The sequence below is a fragment of the Notolabrus celidotus genome, chromosome 2 (genome assembly GCF_009762535.1).
Source record: "Notolabrus celidotus isolate fNotCel1 chromosome 2, fNotCel1.pri, whole genome shotgun sequence".
NCBI classification, from domain to species: Eukaryota; Metazoa; Chordata; class Actinopteri; order Labriformes; family Labridae; genus Notolabrus; species Notolabrus celidotus.
Genome location: NC_048273.1, coordinates 7,734,935 through 7,761,767, shown reverse-complemented (window position 1 = coordinate 7,761,767; position 26,833 = coordinate 7,734,935). Strand labels below are relative to the sequence as shown.

General features: G+C 43.0%; 1 protein-coding gene across 5 annotated transcripts; it reads right to left on the bottom strand.

Moving 5' to 3' along the window:
- Positions 1-106: 106 nt before the first annotated feature.
- cc2d2a (coiled-coil and C2 domain containing 2A) lies at positions 107-26,833 on the bottom strand. Of its 5 annotated transcripts, XM_034710223.1 has the most exons (39): positions 26,576-26,828; positions 26,390-26,471; positions 26,151-26,204; positions 25,838-25,915; positions 24,649-24,790; positions 24,362-24,453; positions 24,167-24,268; positions 23,990-24,070; positions 23,684-23,902; positions 23,418-23,577; positions 23,171-23,307; positions 22,946-23,077; positions 18,441-18,650; positions 18,227-18,333; positions 17,984-18,124; positions 17,010-17,166; positions 16,472-16,743; positions 16,091-16,268; positions 15,742-15,895; positions 15,496-15,643; positions 14,292-14,430; positions 13,522-13,725; positions 13,334-13,426; positions 10,212-10,303; positions 7,906-8,073; positions 7,747-7,804; positions 7,463-7,572; positions 6,054-6,150; positions 5,871-5,969; positions 5,615-5,788; positions 4,193-4,207; positions 3,866-4,069; positions 3,697-3,786; positions 3,493-3,606; positions 1,707-1,841; positions 1,503-1,625; positions 1,363-1,421; positions 1,098-1,275; positions 107-474 (listed from the first exon to the last, which is right to left on the bottom strand). In XM_034710223.1, exons 1-39 carry the CDS (start codon positions 26,587-26,589, stop codon positions 289-291), a joined length of 4,998 nt encoding a protein of 1,665 aa, XP_034566114.1. In that variant the 5' UTR covers positions 26,590-26,828; the 3' UTR covers positions 107-288. The 5 variants fall into 5 exon arrangements, with proteins under 5 accessions (XP_034566114.1, XP_034566120.1, XP_034566133.1 ...); XM_034710229.1 differs by lacking the exon at positions 4,193-4,207 and having other exon boundaries at positions 26,576-26,816; XM_034710236.1 differs by lacking the exon at positions 26,151-26,204 and having other exon boundaries at positions 116-474.

The window sequence follows — 26,833 nt, the reverse complement described above, 5'->3', positions numbered from 1 at the left end:
TTTGCCAATGATTATGAGGGAGCAGTTTCAGACTCCTAAAGTCCGGATTCAAAATAACAGAATGACGTCTTACTGTTCGAAAGCTCAGAGTGACAGGACTCACTGCAAGTTTGTTGGATTGGATTTAATGCAAAGATATCAAACTGGTGATCAAAGTTTCCTCATTTACATTATTTACATTAGATGATACAAAACCAAATGTTCTTACATGTCGGTGCCTGAATAAAACAAAGGTAAAGGTCAATAAATTAAAAAGCAGAAGTGCACTGCACAGTGATACACGGTGCATCATGTACGCACCAGTGAGGCCAGGTACACCCACACAGAGAGGACATTATTAGGGTACGGGTGCACATACACGGCCAGGGCGAACTCCACATTTGATGCATGAACATTGTGCACGCCGGTGCTGTACACGGCCTCCACGATGGGCCGGATCTCAGAGAACGGCAGGTTCAGAGGGAAACCGGTAATCTGAAGAAGAGAAGTATAGAAGTGAGTATATATGAAGAATAGATTAGATTAGATTAGAAAATCTTTATTGTCCCAAAGGGGCAGCTTGTGTCGCAACAGCAGTCCACACATCCTATACATACAAGCAATACACACAACAACAAACACAAGTTCACAAATCAATTCAAGTACGTATCCATTTAACTTAACCCCCGTGGATGACATCATTCTTCCTGTGCATGAGACCAAGGTAAGGTCCTACAGCTTGTTTAAAAGCCCAACAGCTGAGGGCACAAATGATCTTAGATATCGGTTCGATCTTGCCCTCCTAGAATAAGTGAACCTCCACCCTGTTGGCAAAAGTCTAAACTCTGAAAAAAGGGGGTGGTGAGGGTCTTCAAGGATGGCCTTTGCCTTCTGAGTGGCTCTCACTTGATAGAGAAGGCCAAGATTATTAAGATTTGTGCCAAGGATCTTTCGGCAGACTTTGACAATGTAATCTAACCTGTTTTTGTTAAAAATGCTGAGGTTACCAAACCAAGAGGTCATTGTAAAAGTTAAAATAGACTCAATAAAAGATGAATCAAATATTTTATTGATGACCGATGACGTGACTTTCCCAGGCACGCCCCTTTCAGACTCACCCTGTTGTCTCCCAGCAGGCTCTGCAGCTCGTGGCGGTGCCCCTCCGTCATGTCCCGCCCCCCGCTCATCTCCAGTTTAGGGAGGAATTGTTTGAGAGTGGTGGTGCAGTAGCGGTTCCAGCGTGTCGGGTGACGAGGACGCCACTCCATGATCTTCTCCTTCAGGATCTTCTCGATTCTACGGAGGAGAGAAAGGAAGTGTTTCATTTTCAGAGTAGAAACTCTGTAAAGCAGATAAAAACAACACGATAGAGTAAAGACGTGCCTGTCCTGAAGCTCTGCTGCAGCTGCTTTGTCTGTGCGTCGATACTCCAGCTCCTCGGGCTGCAGGAAATAACATTCAGACATGAAGAATAACCACTGATGGTGCAGCAGGAAGATAACACAGAAGCTCTGCACACTCACTTGAACGCTGGACAGCCCGGGGTGAGAGAAGGAGCGGGAGAAAAACGGCTTCCACAGGTTAGCTTTTGTGAGGTCAAAATTCATGGTCATGGGGGAAGTGTATTCTTGAATATTGAGCCACACCTGAAGAGAGAAGAAGAGAACTTCATGAATCTGCAATCTGAAAAGATGTGACATGATGAATTGTAGTTTCTCCCTTCTTACATTGTCAGCGTTGACGAGGCAGCCGACTGTTTGCAGCGGGCAGAAGGTGTCGTACTGTCCGTAGAACTGACCGCCGCTCGGGTTCCAGATCAGGTAGCGGCTCTGCTCGTACGTCAGGACGTAGGCTGTGGGTCCCTGAAAATAAACGCATCAAAAGTCACAGAGCAGTGTTAGAAAGACACAAAAAGAAAAGTGAAGAAGGTTTTTAAAGCTAAGTAGAGTTCATTTATTGACCATTGTTGGGAGAAATTTCTTCTTAAAGCTCATTTACAGGTTTTATAACGAGTCTGACATTTACCAATGATTTCTTGTTTCAGATTTGAGTGTCAAACTTCACAGAGGTGATTGACTGTCAGAGAGAGTGTCCACAATTTCTTTAGAGATTTTAGGCCAAGATTACAAGTCAGAGCATTTTACATGTTTCCCCATGTTTCAAGACTGTTGCTTAAAGCTGGGGTTGGTATTAAAGTTTAGATTCACTTTTTGTTATACTGGTTAAAATGATCTTTATGTCCTGATGGCAATCAATACATAATGTGTTCTTAAAAAAGAGTGAAAAAAAGCTGCTATCTACAGCCGGAGTAAACCTGGGAAAACACCAACCAATCCCCGTTTTTGGGGTCCAAAATTTTAAACCAATCAAATCCTGTCCTGCCGTTCTGCCTGCCTCCTGCGCGTACATTTCCCGTCCCCTGCCTCTGATTCCCCTGACTCTACTGACTGCCCCTCTCGCTCGACCTCGGGCCTGTCCCCTCTGACCCGATGAGGTGCTTTGCTCAGGACTGTAGTCCGGATCAGAGTCTAAAAAGCTCTCACCACGGGGCTCTGACAAGCAAAAGAATTAATGACATTTAGTAAGTCCTACAGAAAATGTAGAAGTGTTGTAGCGTCCGTCCGGACGCTGTAGGGATGACGAGCCGATTGGTGAACATGTTGATCTTTAATAACCGGTCACTGTCGGCCGTGATCACGCCAACCAACAAAGCAACAATCAATGTTTGAATGAATGAAGAACTTCTCCTCTTGTCTCTCGTCTCTCCCGCTCACACACTCTACACCTCTCCTGATGCCTTCACTGACTGTCAACACTGTAGGAATTAAGAACATCTACACTGAACACGTTTAACAAACAGTAGAGCTGTTACAGTATTATATATGTGTTATAACTTTTCTCCTGATATCGTGTCACCAGTACAACTGGATAATGCTAGCATGACAGTTGTGAGTACTAACAGCAGCCATGTTTGTTTGTGTTTTTAACTTTCACTATGATAATGTTTTGGTGAGGACCGGTTTTGAATCATTCACCATCATATGGTCATGAATCAGTGTTGTCGTGCATGTGAGCGGGGGCGTCGTTTTGGAGGAGCTCTGAGGGGAGCAGGGGAGGGGTTAGACGGAGTCCTGAAGACATGCTACATTCAAATTCATGCTAGTTTTCCGAGACTACCAACCCTAGCTTTAATTTACTTCAGATTTTTGTTACAGTAATCTTGATTACTCCTTGTTTTTTTGTCAGATTAAGTATGTGATGTCCGTGTCTACACAGCTCTGCAGTCTCATGCCCTTTTTTTAAGGATAGGCAGAACGATAACTATAATGAAAAGCTGGGAGGCACCTTTGATCTAGGGAGATGGTGTGAAAAATGCGTGTGGACACCTTTTTGGACTCTTCAGCCAGAACAAACAGCAGAACAAACTTGAGAAGATATTGCTTAAAGGGGGCAGTTGTGAGAAAACATCACATACCAGAAATCTGCTAAGGTTTACACATGATTGATACGAACCTCCGGTATAGCAGTGCCAATTACGAGCCAGGCCTTCTTGCCCATAGACAGGAAGTAGTTGCACAACAGTACAGCGTGTTCTTCTTCGTCTCCGGCCAGCAGGGTGAGGAATTGCTGAAAACAAGAAGAGGAAACACGAGGCTCTGTAAGACGGGTGTTTCCATCCTCGTGCAGCTACACTACAGTGAGAGGGAGTTCACTCACATCACAGGTGCTCCACAGGTCACACACACCGGAGAATGAAACTCTGTCGGGCAGAGATGGGATGAGAGAGACGAACCGGGCGACCAGAGCCTGAGGAACAGAGAGTCAGTGCAGGATAGGTCGAGAGAATAAGGCAGAAGATGTTTGACGACCAGAGAGGACGACTCACCGTGGTGTCCTGAGGGTTGTTGGGGAATTCGTCCAGGAGCTCCTGAGGGGGGTTAAGCGGTCTAATGTAACGCGTGATGAAGACCGTCTTCCCGTTGAGGTCTATGATGGTGGTGATGCAGGGTCGGTCCGGGTAGCCCTGTGCTACCTCTCTCTCAAACTTCTCTGCAGCCTGCAGCAGACGCTCGTCCTCCTGACTGTCAAACTGAAGCAACAAGGGTCAAAGGTTACAGAGGAGGCAAATCTGTCAGTGCTTTATAAATGAACGAGTTAGTAATCACGTGGATGGATGAACTTAAAAGAGGATGAGTGTTTGATGGACTGTTACCTTCATCTCCTTTATCTAGAGCATGCAGCAAAGCAAAACGAGCGACAACAGAATGAAAAACACAGAAACTCATCAATACACTGAAAACTCTCTTCATCTAAGAGCAGGGACGACATAAACAAAGACAAAGTGACAAAAACCTTCATGTCTAAACAGCTCCTATGAGGAACTTTAGTTTCAGTTGATTTTGGCGCCCCCTGTGGACAAACCGGTACATCATATCTCTGCTGATCTTGGCCTGAAGTGTTTTTTTTAAAGGTGACATATCATGCCAAATCGACTTTTTAATGGTTCTCTACCTGAAATATGTGTCCCTGTCTACAAACCCCCAGAAAATGAAAAAAATCCATTCTGCCCCTGTTCTGATTTCTCCACCTTTCTGTAAATGTGTGTGAAACGAGACGTTTCAGTTTTCAGTGTTTTTTTTACATCACAACGTGCTCCGGCCTGTAACAGATGTCAGAGCTCGGAGCTTGTTCAGTCCTCAATTCCTCCTCCATTTTTCATTACCTGCACACGTGTGCTAACAAGGAGCTTAGGAGGGAGGCATGCTAGTTGTAAGCTGTCTTAATAAACACAAAGGTTGGTTTTACTCCCCACGTCTGCAGATTTGAAGATCTAGTGGATGATTTTTATTTTTCATGGAAAAGTGCTAGCGCTAGTTAGCATAGCCACATAGCTACATGTTCGTCGTGGTGTACCAAGACACACGTTGACATACTGACAAATAAAACAACAAGAAACACTAAATCTGTGACCAATGGTTCAGAAAGGTCCTGCTGCAGGCACCTCTCCGTCAGGATCAGATTCTGGATCAGATTCAGAGGGTTGAAGTAACGCGGGTCTGTGAGCAGCCATGTTTATGCAGCCAACATGTAAACATTAGATCAACGTGCTGGAGAGCCGAGGCCACATCCACTTCCTGAGGGGGCGTGGTCAGGGAGCTCATTCTCATTTAAAGGCACAGACACAGAAAACAGCATGTTCTGAGCAGGGCTGAAAAAGAGGGGTTTACAGGCAGACCAAAATCTGATTTCAAAGTGTTTTTTTGAGCAATAAACTTTAAAGACATGTTTTGGGGACCTCTTAGACCAATATATTTTGATGAAAAAGAGCATAATATGTCACCTTTAAAATCTCCTCACAGGAGCTTTAAACAGATTTATATCTAATGTTGGCTGATGTTAGCTAATCCACCTGTAACTTTAACAGTCCCTTCCTTGTGTTGATGCAACATGTTGAAACAAATGTTTATGAAAATAACTGAATGAAAAGATGTGATGAAATGCAGAAACAGAAATGCACATGAAGTGATGGGATCAGAACGTAAACACGTGTTAATGGATCTGGTATGAACACACACATGGATGGACAAAGCCGGCTCAGCATCATCCCCGACTCTGACATTTAGACACGACTAACCTTCTCCCTGATGGACTCTCCGGGCACCAGCTGCGGTTCGATGGTGATGAACAGAGTGATGAACGTCCCCTCGCTCAGACTCCGTAAAATATCATACCCGCTGCTGGCGCTGTGACGCTCTTTGCTGTACCCAAGCAGCACGGCCGGAGTGTTCACCCTGAACGTCCCATCAATCTGAGCAGAGGAAGTAAAAAACAAACAATCAGTCAGCAGCTCAGGCAGACAGCTCATAAAACACATCGTCACACAGTCTCACCCTGGACTGAGAATAAATGGTGCTGAAGGGAATCTTCACGGAGCCGAGCCAGTGCTTCTCCACGCGGGTGTGTATGGATTTCCCTTTGTCTTTGTCAGTCTGAGGAGACGAGAGGGTCTTAAAATGAGGCGGAGGACAATCCAAGGAATGTGTGATTAAGTAACGTTGGAAGAAAACACTCACCACTCCAGTTTCAAAGATGACCTCATCAAATATATTGATGAAGACTTCATCTTTGACTGACTGCAGGCTAGCAGCGCTGTAGTCACCATTCGGAGCGCTGCAGAGAAAAACACACAAAACACATTAATACACTGAATCAAAACCTTCATCTAAGAGCAGGGACGACACAATGACTCAAAACAAGCAACTACAAAGTGACCAAATATCATGTCTGAAAAGCTCCTGTGAGGTACGTTTGGTTTGTGTTGATTTTGGCGCCCCCTGTGGTTACTTTATTCACGAAATTTGCTGGAAATAAAGTAACAAGGAGCTTTTTCTTCATGTTTCATTTGCTTACTAATGGTCATAAAGAGGCATCTCTATTAATATGTTAATATTAGTCTGTTTCATAACCAGCTAAAACTCCTTACTGTGCCTTTAAGAGAATAAAACATGGTAAAGTATTTAATAAAGCAGGTTCAGAGTTTAAATCAACGTCTCTCTGAACCTCTACAGCAAACACTGAACATCAGGAGGAGTTGTATATGTTGTGTTGTCTCATTATTATCAACTTTTACATCATTGTTTTTTATAATTACTTTATTTATTTATTTATTTCAACATTTTTCTTTCATTGCCTTAATTTGATTTATATATTTTTTGCTTTTACTTGTATTTTATGTTTTATGGCTTTTTGGATCTCTCTGCTGCATTTATCTGCTTCACATTTGTTGTCCTCTCTGTGTCTCTTCATATTGACTTTCACTTTATATTGTTTTGTTGTACCAAGTCATGTTGTCCTTTTTTATCCCTGTTTCCAGATGTGTTTGTGATTTGTTTGAATGTAAAAGCAACTCTTGTTTTTAAAGGTGCGACATAAATTAAGCTGAATCATTATTATAACTTTATTTAAGTTAGGCTTTAAATCTTTGGGAAGTTTTTACAGGCCTCTGATGAAGCACAGAGGTCTGTTCTTTATCAGATGACATCAACCCGATGAATAAAACCAGTAAACACACTGAGCAGTGCTTTGGTTCTGCTTCCTGAGCTTGTTTCTCATAAATGCAGTTAAATGATCTTGTTGAAAATGTTCGGAACCTCATAAGGGACAGTTTAATGACTTTAAACTGTTAGAAAGAAGCTGTTGGAAATAATTTAATACACTACATGCAGGCTGTAAAGTGCAGTGTGTCTGCAGCGAGGTTGTTGAATCATCCTCACTGAGTAAAATAAAAGATTATTACAGTCATGATCATATTCTGCTCACACTCTCCCCTACTTCTGGTAATAAAAGAGTCGTATTCTTTGTTGATGTGAGTAAAACTCATGTGGAAGTGGAAGGGAGGAGCTATAAAACTTTAAACTTTTACTCAGGAAGGAAGAGACGACAGCATATTAAACGTCACACAGCTGTAAAGCACAGCGGTCACCTGAAGGGCAGCTGCAGCTCCTCGTTCCAGCAGGGGTTCGGACCGTCAGCCGTGGTCGTCTGAAGAACGGTGCGCTGGAAGGACACCTCAACAAAGGGACGCACCTGAACCTACATCAAAACACAAACACAAAACAGGTCACATTAAAGATGTTACAAGACTTATATGAGCCACTTTGAAACAACACATTAGCTCCCTTCTCGTCCTTAGCATGTAAAAAATAATAATTCCGTCTCCAGCACAGATCACATGCTGATAAAGATCTTGCAGAAGGCGGGATGTACCTGGTTAAGGAGCCAATCGCTGCCCTGGATGACAGTCTGAGACGTCTGTCCGGGTTTACTGAAATAAAAACAACATGTAACGTTCAGTCAGGTGTCTCAAAACATGCAGGACACTTATTTCGATTTGACTCGGCTTTGTCCGGATCAGTCAGCACTCACTTGCTCTGCGGCCTGCGGACGGGGACGTCGTAGGCCCGCAGGATGTTGATCAGCAGCTTGATGTCTCCGTCAGACAGATTCTGGGCCGTCACCTTCTTTCTCTCTTTCCTCTGAGGTTTGAGCGGACGCTTCGGTTCGGCCAGTTTGAAGAGGTTCAGCCCCAGAATCCTGAGTGACACAACACAGAGCGATTAATATACATTTAAAAACAACAAGAGACTGCAAACTGTTCAATCAAACTGATTCTGAACTCTAGTTATTTAAGGAGATTAAGAAGGTTTGATCATGTGGGAGAGGATTATTATATCATAACAGTATCAGTCCCTCCAGGTTATCTGCATATTTACAATCAAAATATTGTAATGTTCACTTTTCATGTTTTTTTTGAAGCACTGGAATTAAATGTGGAAAATATGAAAAATAAAAACCTTTTGTAAAAAGAGGTTTATGCCTGATTGTTTATTAAAGATCTACTTGCTACTAAAACAGCAAATGTGTCAGATTTTACTGTAAGAGAGAGAGAGAGAGAGAGAGAGAGAGAGAGAGAGAGAGAGAGAGAGAGAGAGAAACTGAGTTCCTGTTCATTTAAAGACAAAATTCCTTCAGAATATAGGTGACAATGAAAGTTTGAGCATGTGGTACTGAAGTATGTAAAATCATGATATGGATATACTTTGCATACTTCATTGTTATTCATGCAGCTTGCTAACTTTGCAATTAGCTTTCCTTAGGCATAAAATCTTCAAATGCTATCGTTATAACTCCCTTTAGATCTTTGTATTTGCAAATTTATCTATTTAATGTTTAATGCAAGAAGCATTATATGAAAAAGTAATCATGGCAATATTAAAAACAGTTACTGTAGGGCGCTGTTTGCAGAGTGATTCAAGTGTGTGCCCCATGTACAGGGCCTATAAGCCTTGTTGCAGCAGTTGCTGGTTTGACTATTTGCTGCATGTCTCCCTCCTCTCTCTTCTCCCCACATTTCCTATCTCTCTTAAGCTTTCCTATCCAATAAAGGCAAAAAAGAACAAAAATATATAAAAAAATAAATATATTTACTATTATTGCATTAAAAGATTGGCCTGTCTGTAAAGACTGATAAAAAAAAGGAGGACACAAGTGTTGGAGGAGTGCTCGTCAAAGCAGGATGGAGGAAACAGACACACAGAGCTGCAGTGCAAAAATGAGTTCCAGTGATGATCAACATTTAAAATGATCATCTTTCTCAGGGTACTGATTCCAAATAACCTGATACTTAACCTGAAACTGATGATGAATGTGAAACCCAATACCCTGAAGAAGATCATCAACTGTGGTAAAACATCAGCACTCTTTTTGCACTGTGGCTGCATGTGTGTCTTTGCCTCCGTTAATAAAATATGAAAGGTGCATGTTGTTAACTTTTTTCCAATCCGGGCTGTTTTGCAACAAAAACAGTTATTAGGAACCTTGTGATGAGATTACATGTACATGATTTAAAGGAAGTAATCTATGCAAACCCTAGAAGGACTTCAAACTAAACTAGGTCTATGATCACTACGGTACTGACACTCAGGGTCAAACTAAACAGAGAATCAGAGACACAGAGGGAGGGAGGAAAAGAGAAGTAGTGTGAGCACATACCCCGGACCTGCACCACTGTTTACAATGAACAGCAGAAGAAGAACAGAAACACAGAACAGAGGAGATAAAACATTCACATGCACAGATGAAGAAATCATGCAAAGCAACATGCGCCAGCCAGACTGCCACTGATGAATGCTATCAACATAAATCTGTACTAAAGCAATCAAGGACTTACGTTCAGTTATCATGTCCACATGTTGTGAGACATGATAACAGCGCTTTGATCGCTTCCAGAGGAGAGTATTTATCAGCCAGGGGAACGCCAAGTTCAAGATCAGATACGCCGAAGCAGCAGCGAGCCAGGAAGCGAACTTACATGAGCCAGTGATTTATAATCAACCTGTCACTCTTTCTGAGGAGTTCATTTGGCCCCTGATCCTTCTGATTAAATCTATCCAAGTTATTCGACCTATCCTGTACTACTGCAGAGGAGAGTTCAAGCTCTCTTTGTCCTGTTTCATTTCTTTCAGACTCGAGGAATGAAGGGCTTGATTCATCGCCATAAAGCAATGATTCCTTTCAACACTGGACGTCACAGTTTGTGTAAAAGCTCGAGTTTCAGCAGGAAAGAAATGTTTCACATGCAAAAAATTAAACACGAAGGAATGCGAGTCGTGCAAGACAGGAGTGAGATTGGACTTCATAATCAGTTTAAAATGTCGGAAGGGAGGGTTTACCCGATGCTCGGTATCTCCTCTTCTATCACCACGTCAGACAGGAGGTAGTGATGCTTGGCGAGAAGAAATCTGTTGATGACGGATTCACGGATCTGCAAGACGCAAATTCAATTCAGTGTTAATCATTCAGCTCAAAATCACAGATCACAGCTTCTCTCAAGAGGGTTCGGCTGAAAACAACAACACAAAAACAAAGGAGCACAACGAGCAAGCATCTCTAAGAGAGAAATGAAAGACACATCAGAGCCACAGAGGAAGGAAACACCTCTCAGGAATTTATCAGACGTGTTTCCATCCTGTGTCTCAAAGTGTTGTGGTCCTAACTTTAACAATAACCTAATCTTTGCCTTAATACCGGGATAAAACCTGCAGGAGACCGCACATCTGACTGACCTTTGACTGAGCTGCAGGGCGGTTAGGCTTCAAACTCTTGTTTTCACATGAATAAAACCTTCATGATTTCTTTTACAGAGCTTTGATTTAATCATCCTTTCTTTTCCCTTGTTTCATGGTTTGGTAACTTAACGTCTGCTTTTTGCAGACGATGTGGTTCTGTTGGCTTCCTCGAGCGGGGACCTCCAGCGGGCATTGGGGCGGTTTGCAGCTGAGTGCGAAGCGGCCGGGATGAGAGTTAGCACCTCCAAGTCTGAGGCCATGGTTCTCTGCTGGAAAACGGTGGATTGCTCTCTCTCGGTGGGGAGTGAGACTTTGCTCCAAGTGGGGGAGTTTAAGTATCTCGGGGTCTTGTTCGCGAGTGGGGGTAAAATGGACGTGAGATCCACAGGCGGATTGGTGCGGCGTCAGCAGTGATGTGGACGTTGTATCGGACCATTGTGGTGAAGAGGGAGCTGAGCCGGAAGGTAAAGCTTTCGATTTACCAGTCGGTCTACGTTCCAACCCTCACCTATGGTCATGAGCTGTGGGTCATGACTGAAAGGATAAGATCGCAGATACAAGCGGCTGAAATGAGTTTCCTGCGAAGGGTGTCTGGGCTCGGCCTTAGAGAGAGGGTCAGGAGCTCAGACATCCGGAGGGAACTCGGAGTAGAGCCGCTGCTCCTCCGCGTCAAAAGGAGTCAGCTGAGGTGGTTCGGGCATCTGATAAGGATCCCTCTCGGACGCCTCCCTTTAGAGGTGTTCCGGGCACGTCCAACTGGGAGAAGGCCCCGGGGTAGACCCAGAACGCGGTGGAGGGATTATATCTCCCGCCTGGTCTGGGAACGCCTCGGGATTCCCCAGGAGGAGCTGGAAAGTGTCGCCGGGGAGAGGGATGTCTGGGTCAATTTGCTTGGACTGCTACCCCCGCGACCCGACCCCGGATAAGCGGAAGAAAATGAATGGATGGATGGATGGATGGATGCATGGTAACCTAACGTTTACAAACAGAAATGCTCTTCATCTGAAGGTCAAATAGGTGAGTCAGCTCACACGTGAGTCTCAACCCGACCTGTCAGATCTTTATTCTCTGAAGCTGCAGCGTAAGGATATATCTATTCTTCATGACTTTTCTCTTGCTTTAAATTGAGTTTCAGCTCCTTCGCTCTGGTGGTCGGTTTGTTGCTGCAAAATGCTGCAGAAACTCTTAAGCACTGCTAGTGTAGCATTGCCTAACAAAGCTAGCACACCATGATGCACTTTAACACTTTAAAACCATGTAAGGTTAGGGGCGCTGGTGGCGACCCCTGCGACGAGGACTGTAGCCTTTGTATGTGGGGCGCTTAGACCTAGGCGACCCACATACAGAGGCTACAGTCCTCGTCGCCGGGGTCGCCGGTTTGATTCCCGGCCGGTCAACCATTTCCTGCATGTCTTCCCCCACTCTCTACTCCCCACATTTCCTGTCTCTCTTCAGCTGTCCTATCAAATAAAGTAAAAAAAAAAGACAACAAAAGTGAGTACACCCCTAAGTGAAAATGTCCAAATTGGGCCCAAAGTGTGAATATTTTGTGTGGCCACCATTATTGTCCAGCACTGCCTTAACCCTCTTGGGCATGGAGTTCACCAGAGCTTCACAGGTTGCCACTGGAATCCTCTTCCGCTCCTCCATGACGACATCACAGAGCTGGTGGATGTTAGAGACCTTGCGCTCCTCCACCTTCCGTTTGAGGATGCCCCACAGATGCTCTATGGGGTTTAGGTCTGGAGACATGCTTGGCCACTCCATCACCTTTACCCTCAGCTTCTTTAGCAAGGCAGGGGCCGTCTTGGAGGGGTGTTTGGGGTCATTATCATGTTGGAGTACTGCCCTGCGGCCCAGTTTCCGAAGGGAGGGGATCATGCTCTGCTTCAGTATGTCACAGTACATGTTGGCATTCATGGTTCCCTCAATGAACTGGAGCTCCCCAGTGCCGGCAGCACTCATGCAGACCCAGACCATGACACTCCCACCACCATGCTTGACTGTAGGCAAGACACACTTGTCTTTGTACTCCTCACCTGGGCGCCGCCACACACGCTTGACACCATCTGAACCAAATAAGTTTATCTTGGTCTCATCAGACCACAAGACATGGTTCCAGTAGTCCATGTCCTTAGTCTGTCTGTCTTTAGTAAACTGTGTTCAGGGTTTCTTGTGCTTCATCTTTAGAAGAAATGTGAGGGGTGTACTTACTTTTGTGAGATACTGTACATTGAGGCATACTGTTAAAATGTTGATTGATGTGTGTATTTTCCTAATCAAATAAACTCAAAATAAATTAAATGAAGTAACAATGTCTCATTTGACTTAATATAAACCACATTCACCTGACAAGTCCAGGACAAATGTTTGATTTTAAGATAATTCAAGCCAAAAAAGGCCTGACTCACTCATAATGAGTAAAAAGAAGCTGTTGTTGGGATGTCAAGTTTCTTGAAATAAAAATAATCCTTTATCTTATTATATCTTGAAATCTTGAAAGGAAAAGATCATGTTTGGGCCGAGACGTTATGCCACTGTAGTCAGATATTCTTTGTTGTGACAGAAGTGTGCACAACTACATTTCTTTATATTCACGCCAAAATTTCGAAATGGTGTGACTTTAAGGGAGTCCACTCTGAAGACAGAGGTTAGAGATGTTGTGCAAACAGGATATACAAAGTAATGCAACTTACAATGACAATAACGTCACATGAGCGACTCACCCTCTGCAGGTATTTGGCCACTAAAGCTCTGTGTGAGTCCAGATGTTCTTTAGTGTCAATGATCTCTCCTTCTTTGAGTCTCATCTCATAATCCTGAAAAAGAAAATAAAGTTCACACTGAGCTGTTTAGTCATAACTCTTCTTTATCTTTTCTATTCTTCTATTAAGTAAACATCTCTCGGGCTGACCTGGAACACCTTATCGGTGACCTCCCTCTCCAGAGCAGGAACACACTTGTAATTTCGAAACTCTGCCACTTCCTGGTTCCTCAGCTTGAGCAGACGAAACCGTTTGGACCTTTCCAGCTCCTCATCACTCACAAAGTTAAACTCCTCCTGCAGCTGCTCCAGACGGAAGTATTCAGGAGCTGTGACCTCTCCGCTGCGGGCCACCTGGTGGACAAAGACATAGAGACACCACTCTTGTTTTTAACTCCTCGATCGTTGAGATCTCTCGCTTGTGCACTCTCCTGTACGGTTAGGACAAAGGGATGCCTTAAGCCTCCTCTTCCTTTTCTTTTCTTTATTTTGTTTGACTGGTTCTCATGTGGGAAATTGGGATTGGGTTTGTCACTGGTTTGTCCGACGCTGTTAAACGCACCCATGAAAGGGGCTTGTTTGGCGTGACCTGATTGAAGTGATGAGCCGCAGCTGGGAAGCGAAGAGGACGCCAACTCATCAAGATGGGACTCAACCAGAGACAAACAAAAACCTTTGGAGAACCTATTAACCTAACTGTTAAACTCAGAAGGAGACGCTTGGGCATGCCCCTCGCCACCCACGTCGACCAGTATATTCCCCGGCAGACCGGCGCAGGTGAGCGGCCCCCTTTTAAGTTTTCCCCTACTGAGAACCAGTCCTATCTTTCCCTCTCGTTTTGATCACTGTTCATGTTATGGCTTTTATGTGGCACTCATACCTCTACTCTGGGAAGTCCGTAACAGTACTCTGACACTCACCTTCAGCAGCTGCATGATGGAGGCATTCTTTGGATCGTTGGGGTCCAGTCTGGATTGTGTTGCCCACTCTCCAATCTTTTTCATGTCATAGAGTCCGGAGGCTCCGATGTATGTGACGGCATCAAAACAGTCCAAACCACTAAACAAACGGGAGACACAGGAGGGTTCATTTCACGAGATATTAACATCTGGCTATTTGTTTAAAGGGTTATCCTTAAAGATGTTTAGACAAAATTCAAATATTCCCTCTCCGTGGTAATGTAAAGCAGTTGAAGTGTGTGTTGGGGGTATTTAATCAGCAGACAACCTGCTCTCTGTCAGTATGATTAATGTATGATTCTCTCATCATGTTGCTGTGTGTGGGAGGGTTAGGATTTAAAGAAAACACAGCCATCAGGTGGCCTGGCTGTCTCTCCTCTCTGAGCTCCACTGCTAAATTTGTGGCTCCTTAGGAGACAAAATCAAATGTTGATATTTGCAGACCTGTGAATGAGAACAGTTAGCAGGATGGGGCTGCGTGAGAGCTGTGGGAGAGACACAGAGCATGCAGGAGGACGTGCAGCTGCAGCTACACAGAATCCAGCACCAGGAGTGGACATGTTTATCTCTTCTCTGGAGCTTAACTGAAGTGTAACTATCAGAAAAGGTCCTGTTCCCCACGTTATTGCTTTGTATTCATCAGTGGCACTTGCTTGATTACCCCTTGCTGAATATGACAATAAATGTGTTGTTTCGCAGTAGCTTAGGCACTCCATACTGTCGAACATGTATGATTCATGAGCCATGTTCTCAGTAAAACAAACAAAAACCAAATTGGGAATATTTCTGGAATGCCAGCTTCAACATGAAGTTATGATCTACACTCTCCCGTTCAGCACTTCCCTCTCTACAGAGCTGTTGAAGCATCAAGACAACCCTTTCTCATGTAGTAACTCTGCACAAAACCTCTGACACGTAATCAAAGGAACAACTTTCACATGATTGACTGCTTTCATTAAACACGTCATGTCTGCACAGGCTGCCAAGTTTCTGTCTTTATGACAAACACCTCAACCACAGGATGCCTGCAGGGTGGGAAAGTACATTCATACATCAACACCTGTGGCGTGCTGTGGAAGTGGTTAATAGAGATTTAAATCATACAGGATGTGTGTTCCTGGGCTTTGACAGGAACAAAAAAAAAACTCTTGGTATCCTGCAGTACCTGTGTTTGCCACCATGCTGTTGGAACGCAGGAGGCGCAAGTGGGACGTCATCCTCCCCGATCCCCCAAGAGACACAGCAGGACAGCTTCCCCGAGGTCAACAGGGTCTGTCTGTTACTGCCGTCAGCCTCGAAGGAGAGCGGCACGTCTGAGGAAGTGAACGGAGAGGAAACAAGAGGATGAGGATTTAAAGAACTAAGACAACAAGTCGGTGTTTCAGGCATAGAGTAAATTGAAGGTGTTTACCACTTCCTACACCCTCATGGTCGAACATCACTCTCTGGTTGCTGCTGAACTCAAATTCTTCCACAGGAGCGCTGCCCGTCAGCACTGAGGGTTCAGGCACGGGGATGAACACTTGAGTCAGGAGAGAGGATGACGAGCCAACTGCTTCAAACACCTACACACACACACACACACACACACACACACACACACACACACACACACACACACACACACACACACACACACACACACACACACACACACACACACACACACACACACACAGTGGAAATCATTATGTAGTTTACTGTGAGGCAGATATGAGGATTAAAAAAGTGACAGTGCCGTAAATATCTCTGCACTGTACCTGCAGATTGATGCTCTGGGGACAGTTAACGATCTTGAGATTGAAAATCTGTCCAAAGTGCACTCTGAAATCAGAGTTCAGGGAGCGGCTGTCCGTTCTGGAAACTTCTTTGTCATTGTACAGGATCTTGGTGAAAAGAGAACGCCTTGCTACATCCTCTCTACGAGCTATTTCAGCCCTGCAGCAAAGAAGAAAACACACATGATGAAAACACATCAGTGCAGGCGACTGTCACAGATTACTTTACTATCTAAATAATTCCTGCTCTTCAGTGTCTAAGTTCTGAAATGTGAACACTGAGGACTTTCTTTGACCTTGCTTGTTTTTGAGAACCACAGACTGTGTGTGTGTGTGTGTGTGTGTGTGTGTTCCTGCTCGTACCTGGGGCAGAGCTCGGTGGCGGTGATGTTCCCAGAGGCGGACAGCTCGGGGATCAGGATGGACTCTCCTGGTTTCCTGCGGATCCTGGAGGCCTTTTCTCTGACCTGCACCTCTATCGTGTCAAACTCCGGCTTGTCTGGAGGCTCAGGCTTGGAGGGCCCATCTTCAGTGGGTCCCTCTGATTCGCTCACATCCTGGTCCTCGTCTTCTTCCTCTGTGTCGTCCTGTGACTGTCCTTTCTTCTTCTTTTTTCTCTTCTTCTTTTTGGCCCTCTGAAAACAGTAAACACAGGATGTGAGTGGGTTTGTATTGATGCGTAAACTTACAAAAGGCACAAAGCCGTCACTGTTTCTAAACACAAACCAGCTGAGAGAGAAAACATTGAACCATATGGCAGATGAATCTTCTCTATAGATCATGCTTGTACAGTCCTACCGTCATGAGGCTTATTGTTACTGATCCGGCCCCCCATTACTAACAAATCTGCAGTAAGATGAGATCAGTCTGGTAGATTTATTCTCCCAGCTGTAGGAGGTACCTGCTTCCTTCTCCAGAGTTTCCACTCCTCCAGCTGTCTCCTGTACTCTGCCAGCTTTCTTTGATAGTCCTCCTCACTCTCTGCCTCCAATTCCACAATTTCTGCCAAGATTTCATCTTCATACTCTCGTTCGTCTGTCGCCCGGTCCACAATCTCTCTGGAGCAGGGTGAAATAAGGACATGAATACTAAATACACAGGACTATGTCCAGTATGTAAGCAGGAAAATACATAGGCTATCATTTACATAATATTACACTTTTATTTTACTTTGATTTTTTTCCAGTTTTTTATTTAAGTTTTTTGTTTCACTTTATTACTTTTTTTTTAGTATTATTCTAATTTTAATTATTTAATTGTTTATTTTAATCAAGTATTATTATCTGTTTGTATTTATTTATTTATTTATTTTAAATTTGCAACAAATTTTTACTTTTATCTTTTAGACAATGGACTTCTTAAATGACTACGGATGAAATTTAGCTATTGTGCTAATTCCTGCATATTTACATTGAGGCATACTGTTGAAATGTTGATTGATGTGCATTTTCCTAATCAGATAAACTCAAATTAAAAATTAAACATAAAACCACATAATAACACAAATAAACCAGAGTCTGGTCGCTTTGAAGAGAGCGATGTAACCACTGCTTCTGGTTAAAAAAGCAGGATGTTATTCTTCAAGGAGAGGAATCATTTTTGTAATGTTGTCAGGCCGTTTTAATAAACATCTGAGTCTGTCAGAGGCTGAAACAAGCACCTTACTGCAGACATACTTGAATTGAGCATGTTCACCCCAAAGAAGACGAGGCAGTTTAAAATCTTTTCCTGGTGTCAGTCATTAATATCTCAAGAAATGTGAAATTGGGGTCATTAAAGGAAAAGGAAGTTCCTCTTTAAAGCTCTAGGGAGCAGCACTTGTTTGAGTATGACTGTAAGCACTGGTCGATTATCTAACTGCACAAACAGACTTACCTTCTGAGGTAGAGCTTGTAAGGAGTGTTCGTGTACTTCTGAAAGTCTCTCAAGGCTTTCATCTCCTTCCACACTTTAACAATGTTCTTCAGCAGAGTCCTGTCCTTCTCCTGCTCGCTGTCCCGCAGCTGCCGAGTGTTCCTGTCACATTCAGGGGGAATAATGCAGCACGTGTCATGTCGCTGAAGGTACCTGATTATGATCCAACCCAAAAATAGTATAGGACACATCCAGGTGACTTACCTAACCTCCAGACTGTACTCAGATATCCTCTGCTGCATGGCCTGACTGAGGCTCTGCCCTTCGTGGATGTTCAGCATGTTTCGCAGGGCACTCCTCAGTCCATGCAGCTGCAGGACACAGGACACACATCAATCGAAACAATCTAATATCTCAACTTTTTCAGAGATGTTGTGACAGCTTTACCACTCAGAGACTAAACGCAGATGAAGTTTACTTTGTCTGTCAGGTGTCCTGTTAGATTATTGTGTTGCCTGGTGAGGTACTGATCGTACAGCTGAGCCAGACGAGCTCCCAGGACATGCTCACGACTGAAGAGCGGGTGATGGGAGAAGATCAGCCCGGAGACATCAACATCCAGCTGGTAGTCCCCTTCAGGGTCCGCCGCTCCGCTGATATACAGATTTGCATACTTTGACTTTATAGCCTGGAAGATAGATCAACATCATGCATCATGCAACGTTCTGGAAAGAGATAACCGCTATGGTGCCTTTTTAAAGTGTATTTAAGGATGTGTGCAAACTCAAAGGGAGCATGAAACAGTGGGTAAGATGGATTGCACCATCAGGGAGTGCTGTAATGAAAAGTCATGCATGGAAACAGAAATTAAACTTCAATGAGTTATGTGTTTTCTGGATGATCGCATGCAGCAGATGTGTTGCAAGATAAATGAAAAGACATGTGAAGACACGAGTTCATTTAAAATACAAAGACACTCTGAGCTAATGAAGCACATCTCTGTATCCTGCACTGTTCTTTTTTTTCTGAGTCTACATATTTCACACAGTTTGCAAATGTGTTCAGTAACACCTTTGCAATAGTTGAGATTGATTAACCAGAGCAGCTTCCAGGAAGGATGCAGCTGGGTCAAACAATCACAGAGCTGTCAGCTGAACTGTTGTCATCACTGGATTCTTTCCTCCTGGATCACAATCATTCCTTTCTTTGAACGATTCGAAGGCTGTTGTTGTTAACGTTTTTTAATCCGCAGCCTGGACGTCTTCAAATCTCTCTCTACCAGGAATCACTTAATCAGCTAGATCTCGTCTGCAGCTGTTTCAAGACGCAGCAAGACTCCCAGCTGGTGTCGAGAAGTGAGACGTCATCCCTCTACGTCTCAACAGATTTACAATTTTTAATGAAGTTTTTAAGCACAACATGGATTGCAAAAGGCTACAGGTGTGCTCTCTAACATCCTGACTTGACGTGTTTTGACACAGGGGTAAAATTGAGCTCTAAGCTGACCACCATTTATGACTCCAAAGGATAGTTACTCTTCCACGCAAATAAAACATTTGCATGCATTTTACTCTTCTATCAAACATTTATGTAAAACACAAAGATGGCACCAAACGAAGTTCATGGTGTATGTGGTGTGTGTAAGTTCCCACTACTACACTACTTTAAATCTCTTCTTAAAACCCATTTTTACAGACTTGCTTTTAAGTGACTTCATCCTTCTAACCGCTTTTACTTCTATTTCGTCTTCTTATTCTGAAAACCTCTTTTATTTTCCTTTTAATGCTTTTATTTACCTTTCCATTTTTATTTATTTATCCTTGAAAAAACTCTTAAGCAATGATTTATTTGTCCACTATCACCTTAAGAATATATCAAGGATTAAAGGACTTATGTCTCAGCAGGATGCAGAAAAACTCGTCCATGCATTTATCTTCAGCAGACTAGACTACTGTAACGGGATCTTTACAGGACTCCCTAAAAAGTCCATCAGACGACTGCAGCTCATACAGAGTGCTGCTGCTCAAGTCCTAACAAGGACCAAAAAAGTAGACCACATCACTCCAGTTCTTAGATCTCTACACTGGCTTCCTGTCTGTCAGAGAATAGACTTTAAAATCCTGCTGATGGTTTATAAAGCACTGAATGGTTTAGGCCCAAAATACATTGCTGATCTGCTGGACCTCCGAGGTCATCAGGTTATGGTCTGCTTTCAGTCCCTAGAGTCAGAACGAAACATGGTGAAGCTGCGCTTAGTCATTATGCACCACATATCTGGAACACACTCCCTGAAAGCTGAAGGTCTGCTCCAACTCTCACCTCTTTTAAATCAAAGACTAAGACCTTTTTATTTGCCACTGCCTTCCTATCTTAGATTATTTTAACTCACTTTAAATGCATATTTTATTTCCAACATATTTCTAAATTTCCTTTTCTTTTCTGTGTTTTATTATATTTGTCATTTTAATTGTGCTCTTTTTTGCTTGTCTGAATGTTTCCAATGCTTTTCATGTTTTAATGTAAAGCACATTGAGTTGCCCTTGTGTATGAAATGCGCTATACAAATAAAGTAGCCTTGCCTAGCCTTGCCTAGCCTTGCCTTGCCTTGCCTAGCCTTGCCTAGCCTTGCCTAGCCTTGCCTAGCCTTGCCTAGCCTTGCCTAGCCTTGCCTAGCCTTAGCCTTGCCTATTGTCACACCACTTCATTCTGTTTAATTTACGTGTATTCTTTTTAACCCCTCATTTTTATTCTGCTTTGTCAAAATTCCTCCTCCCTGTCTGTCAAAAGGTTTACTTTGTTATATGAACCATGCTTTGTTTGTCAAAGCACTTTGTAAACATTTGTTTTTAAAGGTGCTATATAAATAAAGTTATTGTTATTATTATTAATATTATTATTACTGTGAACAGGTATGCTGCCACAGAGCTGTTTAAGGCCACAAACGAGAAGAAGCCTCTCCGAGCTTACTGGGAAAACATTTATTTAATGAGGATATCCTGAGGCTCTCACAAAGAGCGGCTAAGTGGAGTAATACAATTAATAAAGTCATTACGTACAGTTATCCCAACACATGCAGGTCTGCTGCACGTTCAAGAGACCTTCGATGATATGTGCTGATAGTTCTGTCTGATGAATCTTTGAAGGATGGAGCATATTTAAATCTCTTACAGTATTAAGGACATGTGATATGACACTGAATATCAATCCTGACATTCAGACAGGCTGAAGATATTAATATACTAAATACTCAGAGAGAGAAACTGGTCTCCACACTAAATGTTCATAGACTTAATCCAAGCCAAGAAGTGAGAAATGGATGTGTTTTATTTGACTCTGATTTTAATTTTAAACCACATGTTCGTTTAATCACAAAAAACAGCTTTTTATCATTTAAAGAACATTTCTAGAGTGAGGTCGTTTCTCTCTCTGAGCAACACAGAGAGACTAATGCACGCTTTTATTACCAGCAGGCTACACTACTGCAATGCTCTTCTTTCTGGTCTTCCAAAGAACACAATTAACAAACAGCAATTCATACAAAATACTGCAGCACACATTAGGCCTGTTTTAAAACTTTACATTGGCTGCCTGTTGCTTTTTGTATTGATTTTAAAATTCTTGTACTAGTTTTTAAGGTGATGCATGGACTCACATCAGACTACATCTCAGCTTTTAGTGTATGAACCAGGAGGGCCTCTCAGATCCTCAGAGCAGAACAAAAACATTTGGTGATGCTGCTTTCAGCCACGACGCTCCTAGAAGATGGAACAGCCTGATGGAGGATCTGAGAGGAGTTGATGGAGATATTGAGACTTTTAAACAAAAACTAAAAACGCATTTATTCAGTCTGGCTTTTATGTAGGGCTTTATAATTGTATTACTTACCTTTTACTGTTATATTGATTTAAATGTTGCTTTATTATTTTATTAATTTTAACTGTTACCTTATTCTATTTTATTTATTCATTAATTTATTAATTTTTTCAGTTTTATTGATATTTTTAGCCTTCATTTAATTTTTTCCCTTTTTCAATTTATTTGAACTCATTTTAATGACACATATTTTATTGTTGGTGTGCATTAGTCTCTATTTCAAAATCCATTTGTGTTGTTTAATATGTCTTACCATTATTTTATTTCTGCTTCTTTCTTGTTTTCAATCGCTGTAGAGCACTTTGAATTGCATTTGATTTGTATGAAAGGTCCTCTATAAATACAGCTTGATTGATTGATTGATTGAAATGATTTGTTCCATCAAGAAGAAGAGAAAGAAAAAATGAATATTTAACTAGCTCTCAAGGTTAGCTCAACAATATTCGTGATACCATGGATGCCAAACTGCCCTTTAGTTCTTCTTCCAGATGGCCCCGGGGTTCCAGAAGGTTTGGGACATTTATCAAATGGAACAAATTACATACCAATTAAGCCTCCAAAGAGAAACTTTCATAACAAGATGGAGACCTGTACTCGCTCTACTAATGTAATAGAGAGTGATGTTTAATTTAGGCGCAGATGAAGATCATGCATTATTTTTTCCTGGGTTTGGCTTCACACCTGTACTTCGACACGTGATATATCAGAGTGGATTAGAATTTATTTCTTCATGATTACAATATTTAATTATGATGTTCATTTCTCCTTTACTTCTATGAACATTTATTCTTATACTTGTTTGTCTATGTGTATTAATGTTTGTATGTATATTCTCTGGAGTGGACATTTTGGTTTATTATATTTGTGTTATCTATTTCTGTCATAATGTCTGAATGTAACTAGAAAAAAGGGAAATATTTTTCACATTGTACTGTTGATGAGAAAAATGAATAAAAACTAAGTTAAAAAAAAAAAAAAAAAGATGGCACAAGAACCCTCCAGTCAGAGTGTGCCACTATACTTTTACTTTATGAGTGTGCATACAGCGCTTTAGATACGGCAAATACATAGTGTGATGGAAGTGGGAGTGAGTATGGGCATGTGTCTGACCTTTCTGTATACAGTGTGCAGTGCAGGGTCCAGGTCCTCCTCCATTTGGAAGAGAGGGGGTCGAGTAGAGGACTCCTTTATGGGGTCAGGAAGAGCCACGATCCTACCGTCGTCTCCGAACCACTTCTTTCCCTTTATTAGTAGTTAAAAAATATACACAGTTTCAAGAATTCCTGTGTTATGAACATGACTCAGTGACGTGTGATGTATGCTGGTTGAGATTACCTCCTCCATCTTCAGAATGCGGTTCTCCAGAATGTTCTCGTTGGTGAGGGAAACAGGAGGCCTCTCTCCGACGTACAGACCCTCGTCCTCCAGATAACGAGGCTTCATGTTGTCAGGCAGCTTGATGGAGGTTGGGACTGTGACGATAACATAAAAACCCTTAAAAGATAACATCCTACGAAGCTCATTCAATCTCACAGCATCAGATGAGACTCTTCATCAGGTTGTTTTGAGCATTAAAGCGTACCTGTTCGAAAACTTGGCGTGAAGAGAATCTCGCTCTCTCTCTGAACGAGCTTCTTGTAGCCGACATACTCTGCCTTCTTCATTTCCAGGAAGTCATAGGATGACTGTTCAATGGCAAACAAATCCTCCTCTTCATCTCGAACAAGAGGAGCTTCTTCACCCTACGTGTGACAAAGAACAGAGGAAGGCTGTCTCATGCAGTTGCAGCAACAGGAAGATTCATGATATGCAGAGATCATTACTACAGGGTTAACGATGAAGTCTCACCTGGTCTTCAATCTCTTCTTGATTATCTTCAGCTCTTTCAGCATTCTCCTGCTCCTCCTCAGCTGCCTCTTCTTCTCCTCCTCCTCCCTCTCCCTCCTCTGTTTTTTTCTGTTTTTGTTTTTTCCTGCTGTCCTTCTCTGAACTTTCTTGAGGCTCCGGCGCAAAGTTGAATGTAAAGAAGTTGTACGCCTCCTCTGCAGTCGGGAGGTCCTTTTCTGTCTTCAACCACAAAGAAGAAAATAAATAAAACGCACACAAAATGAAATGTGTCTAGAGATATGATCTGTATCCAGTTTTCAGCCTTACTCGTCTTGCTGCTTCTCTGAACTTGACCTTGGCACCAAGGGACATAGGGTCATCATGTCTTCCTGCTCTGTCTGAATCAACCTGTGAAATGATGAGGGTTTAACTTCCACTCCTGAATCGATGACAGAGGTTCCATAGTGACAGGAAACTATGATATGATATGAAGTAGATGCTCACCTCTGGATCAAACCTTGTTACAGTGTCTCTGTCTCTCAGTCCCTGAAGGCGACTTGGTGGCTCCAAAGCGGCCTCCTGATCCAGAAGACTCTCACCTTTTGACTGGACATGCATACTTAAATGTAAATACCTTTCATTTGCAGACAGACAGTTTTGTGTTATTTTGGGCAAAAGAATAATTTAGGTTAGGCTTACTCTGGCTGCTTTCAGTCTCTCTGCTAAGCGCCGGGTCACAGAGTTCTCTAAATGCTGAGAACCAGGAGAATGCAGAGATTTAGAGGAGTGACCTGGAAGACAAAAGGCACATGAGAAATCATAAAAACAGAGTGACCAGCCTATTTTGATACATGCATTAAGAATTAGATCTTATATGATGGATATCATCCGGTCAGCCGCCCTTTAAAGGCTGATAATGTTTTCCCTCTGGTATAGGAGAAGAGTAAAGGAGGAACGGAAGTTTTCAGGAAGACCTGGACACTAACCTCTCAGAGAACCAGTTGGAGGTCTTGATTGAATTGCAGGTTTTTCAGCTGATTCCTCATATTCACTGTGGTGTTGAACGGTGGAAATCTCCTCCACACCTTCATCTTCACGGGGCTCCTGAGCCGAGGACTGCTCCAGCAGCTAATCGATGAGATGAATCAGTTAAGTACACATACAATACAGGAGCTTTAAAGAGGATACACCAATCAGCCATAACATTGTGACCCCATAATACTGTGTAGGCCCTGTCTCATCAGGTCCAGGTCAAAACAGTCCTGACCTGATGAGACATTGACTCTGGTACACCTCTGAAGATGTGCTGTGGTATCTGGCTCCTAGACATTAGTGGTGTGAGTGTGTGCGTGAAAGGTTGTCTGTCTCTGTGTTAGCCCTGTGATAGGCTGGCGACCTGTCCAGGGTGTACCCTGCCTTCCGCCCGAAGCCAGCTGGGATAGGCTCCAGCCCCCCGTGACCCCTAACGGGATAAGCGGTCAAGATAATGGACTGATGGATGGAATACTGTGTAGGCCCTGTCTCATCAGGTCTAGGTCAAAACAGTCCTTACCTGATGAGACATTGACTCCGGTAGACCTCTGAAGATGTGCTGTGGTATCTGGCTCCTAGACATGAGCACTATAAGTCCTGGAAGTTGAAAAGTGGGTCCTCCATGAATGGGTAGGACTTGGGTATCCAGCAAATCTGAGATCTGGAGGATGTGGACACCAAGTTAAAACTTTCACGTTCCTCCAGGGCACCTTCTTCCATCGCTCTGTGGTCCAGCTCTGAGGCTCACATGGACTGGGGTCAGCATGGGCACCCTGACTCCACTTAACAATTTGAGCATCAGCAGCTCTTTTGTTAGATTGGACCACACGCTACAGCCTTTGCTCCCGGTGCTCATCAGCAAGCCTTGACCGTCCATGTCCTTGTTGTTGGCTCACTGGTTTTCCTTCCTTGGACTTCTATTGCTGACTGAGGACACCCCAACAGAGCTGCAGTTTTGGAGATGCTCTGACCCAGATGTCACATCCCTACATTTTCCTTCAACGCATCAACTCTAAGGACAAAATGTTCACTTGCTGTACCAAGATGGTCAATGATATTTACATAGTGTTATGGCTGATTGGTGTATATATACAACATAATATGTAATTTGTATTATTAGGATTAATGAAGTGGTGGATGTACCCTTTTCTTCCTCTCTCTTTGAGCCCTGAAAGTGCGTTTCAGAGTCTCTCCTGGATCTTCTTCACTGCTTTGAAGCTCCTGTCGGGACACAAGAACACTGTTAGCACACAAAAAGCACCATCCAGACTGTTAATGCACACTGAATCTCTATCCAGGGAACTATTGAGCACAGCTGGAAAGGGGGGCTGATTTGCAGAGAGTGCAAGAGATTGGTGTTGAATCACACACACACACACATAAACACTCACACACACACACACACACACGGGTGGGCAGCCAGCTACAGTCTACAGGCTACAAAACACACACCAACCTTCGCAGTGGTTTGTAGTTTCCCCTTACTCATTTTGGTAGAAGGAACCAGAGCCTGTCGAGTATAATTAAGTTTACTTAAGAAGCCTTTTAGTTCCTGTGTTTCTGACTCTGTGTGTGCAGTGAGCTAACACTTTGAGTCGTGTTGAGTCTTGTTGAAGGAGGGCTCTCCAACAGGCTCACAGATGTGATGTGTATCTGTAATAACACTCTTTAATGATTCTGCTTGTGTAGATTTACCTGGATGTCATCTTCATCTTTGTTCTTGGACAGACTTTCCTGCAGAGCACGACGTTTCTTTCTCAGTTTCTCACGAATGTCACTGAAACAAAAACAGTACCTCAGATAATGTGTTGTAACCTCGGGAAAGAGTCGTTTTGCCTCGTTTTTAGTGGTAAATAACAGAGAGAAATAAGCTTCACGTACCCCTGAGAAGTCATGATGCTTTTCTGCAGTATACCGTTCAAGGCGAGACTCACTAGACTACACCCACTGATATTACTGTGGAGAAGTCTGGGTTAAAACACGCTTACTACAAACGATACACACATCTTGTGTGTGTCGCTTTGTCCTGTGTTTAGAGTTTTTAAAGATAAAGTTCGTTTCCTTCAATCTCCAGCTAACGAGGGCCGTTATTATCGCTGCCTAGTAACGGTATAAACTACTTCTCAACCAAACTTGACG

Bases quoted from the DNA above. Each gene is read 5' to 3' on its own strand.
- cc2d2a (XM_034710223.1), bottom strand. The intron at 15,896-16,090 runs GTACAGTGCAGA...GTGTGTGTGTAG, and splicing joins CCCAGAGCATCAATCTGCAG to GTGTTTGAAGCAGTTGGCTC. The intron at 1,842-3,492 runs GTTCGTATCAAT...GTTTATTTTCAG, and splicing joins TTGGCACTGCTATACCGGAG to GGACCCACAGCCTACGTCCT.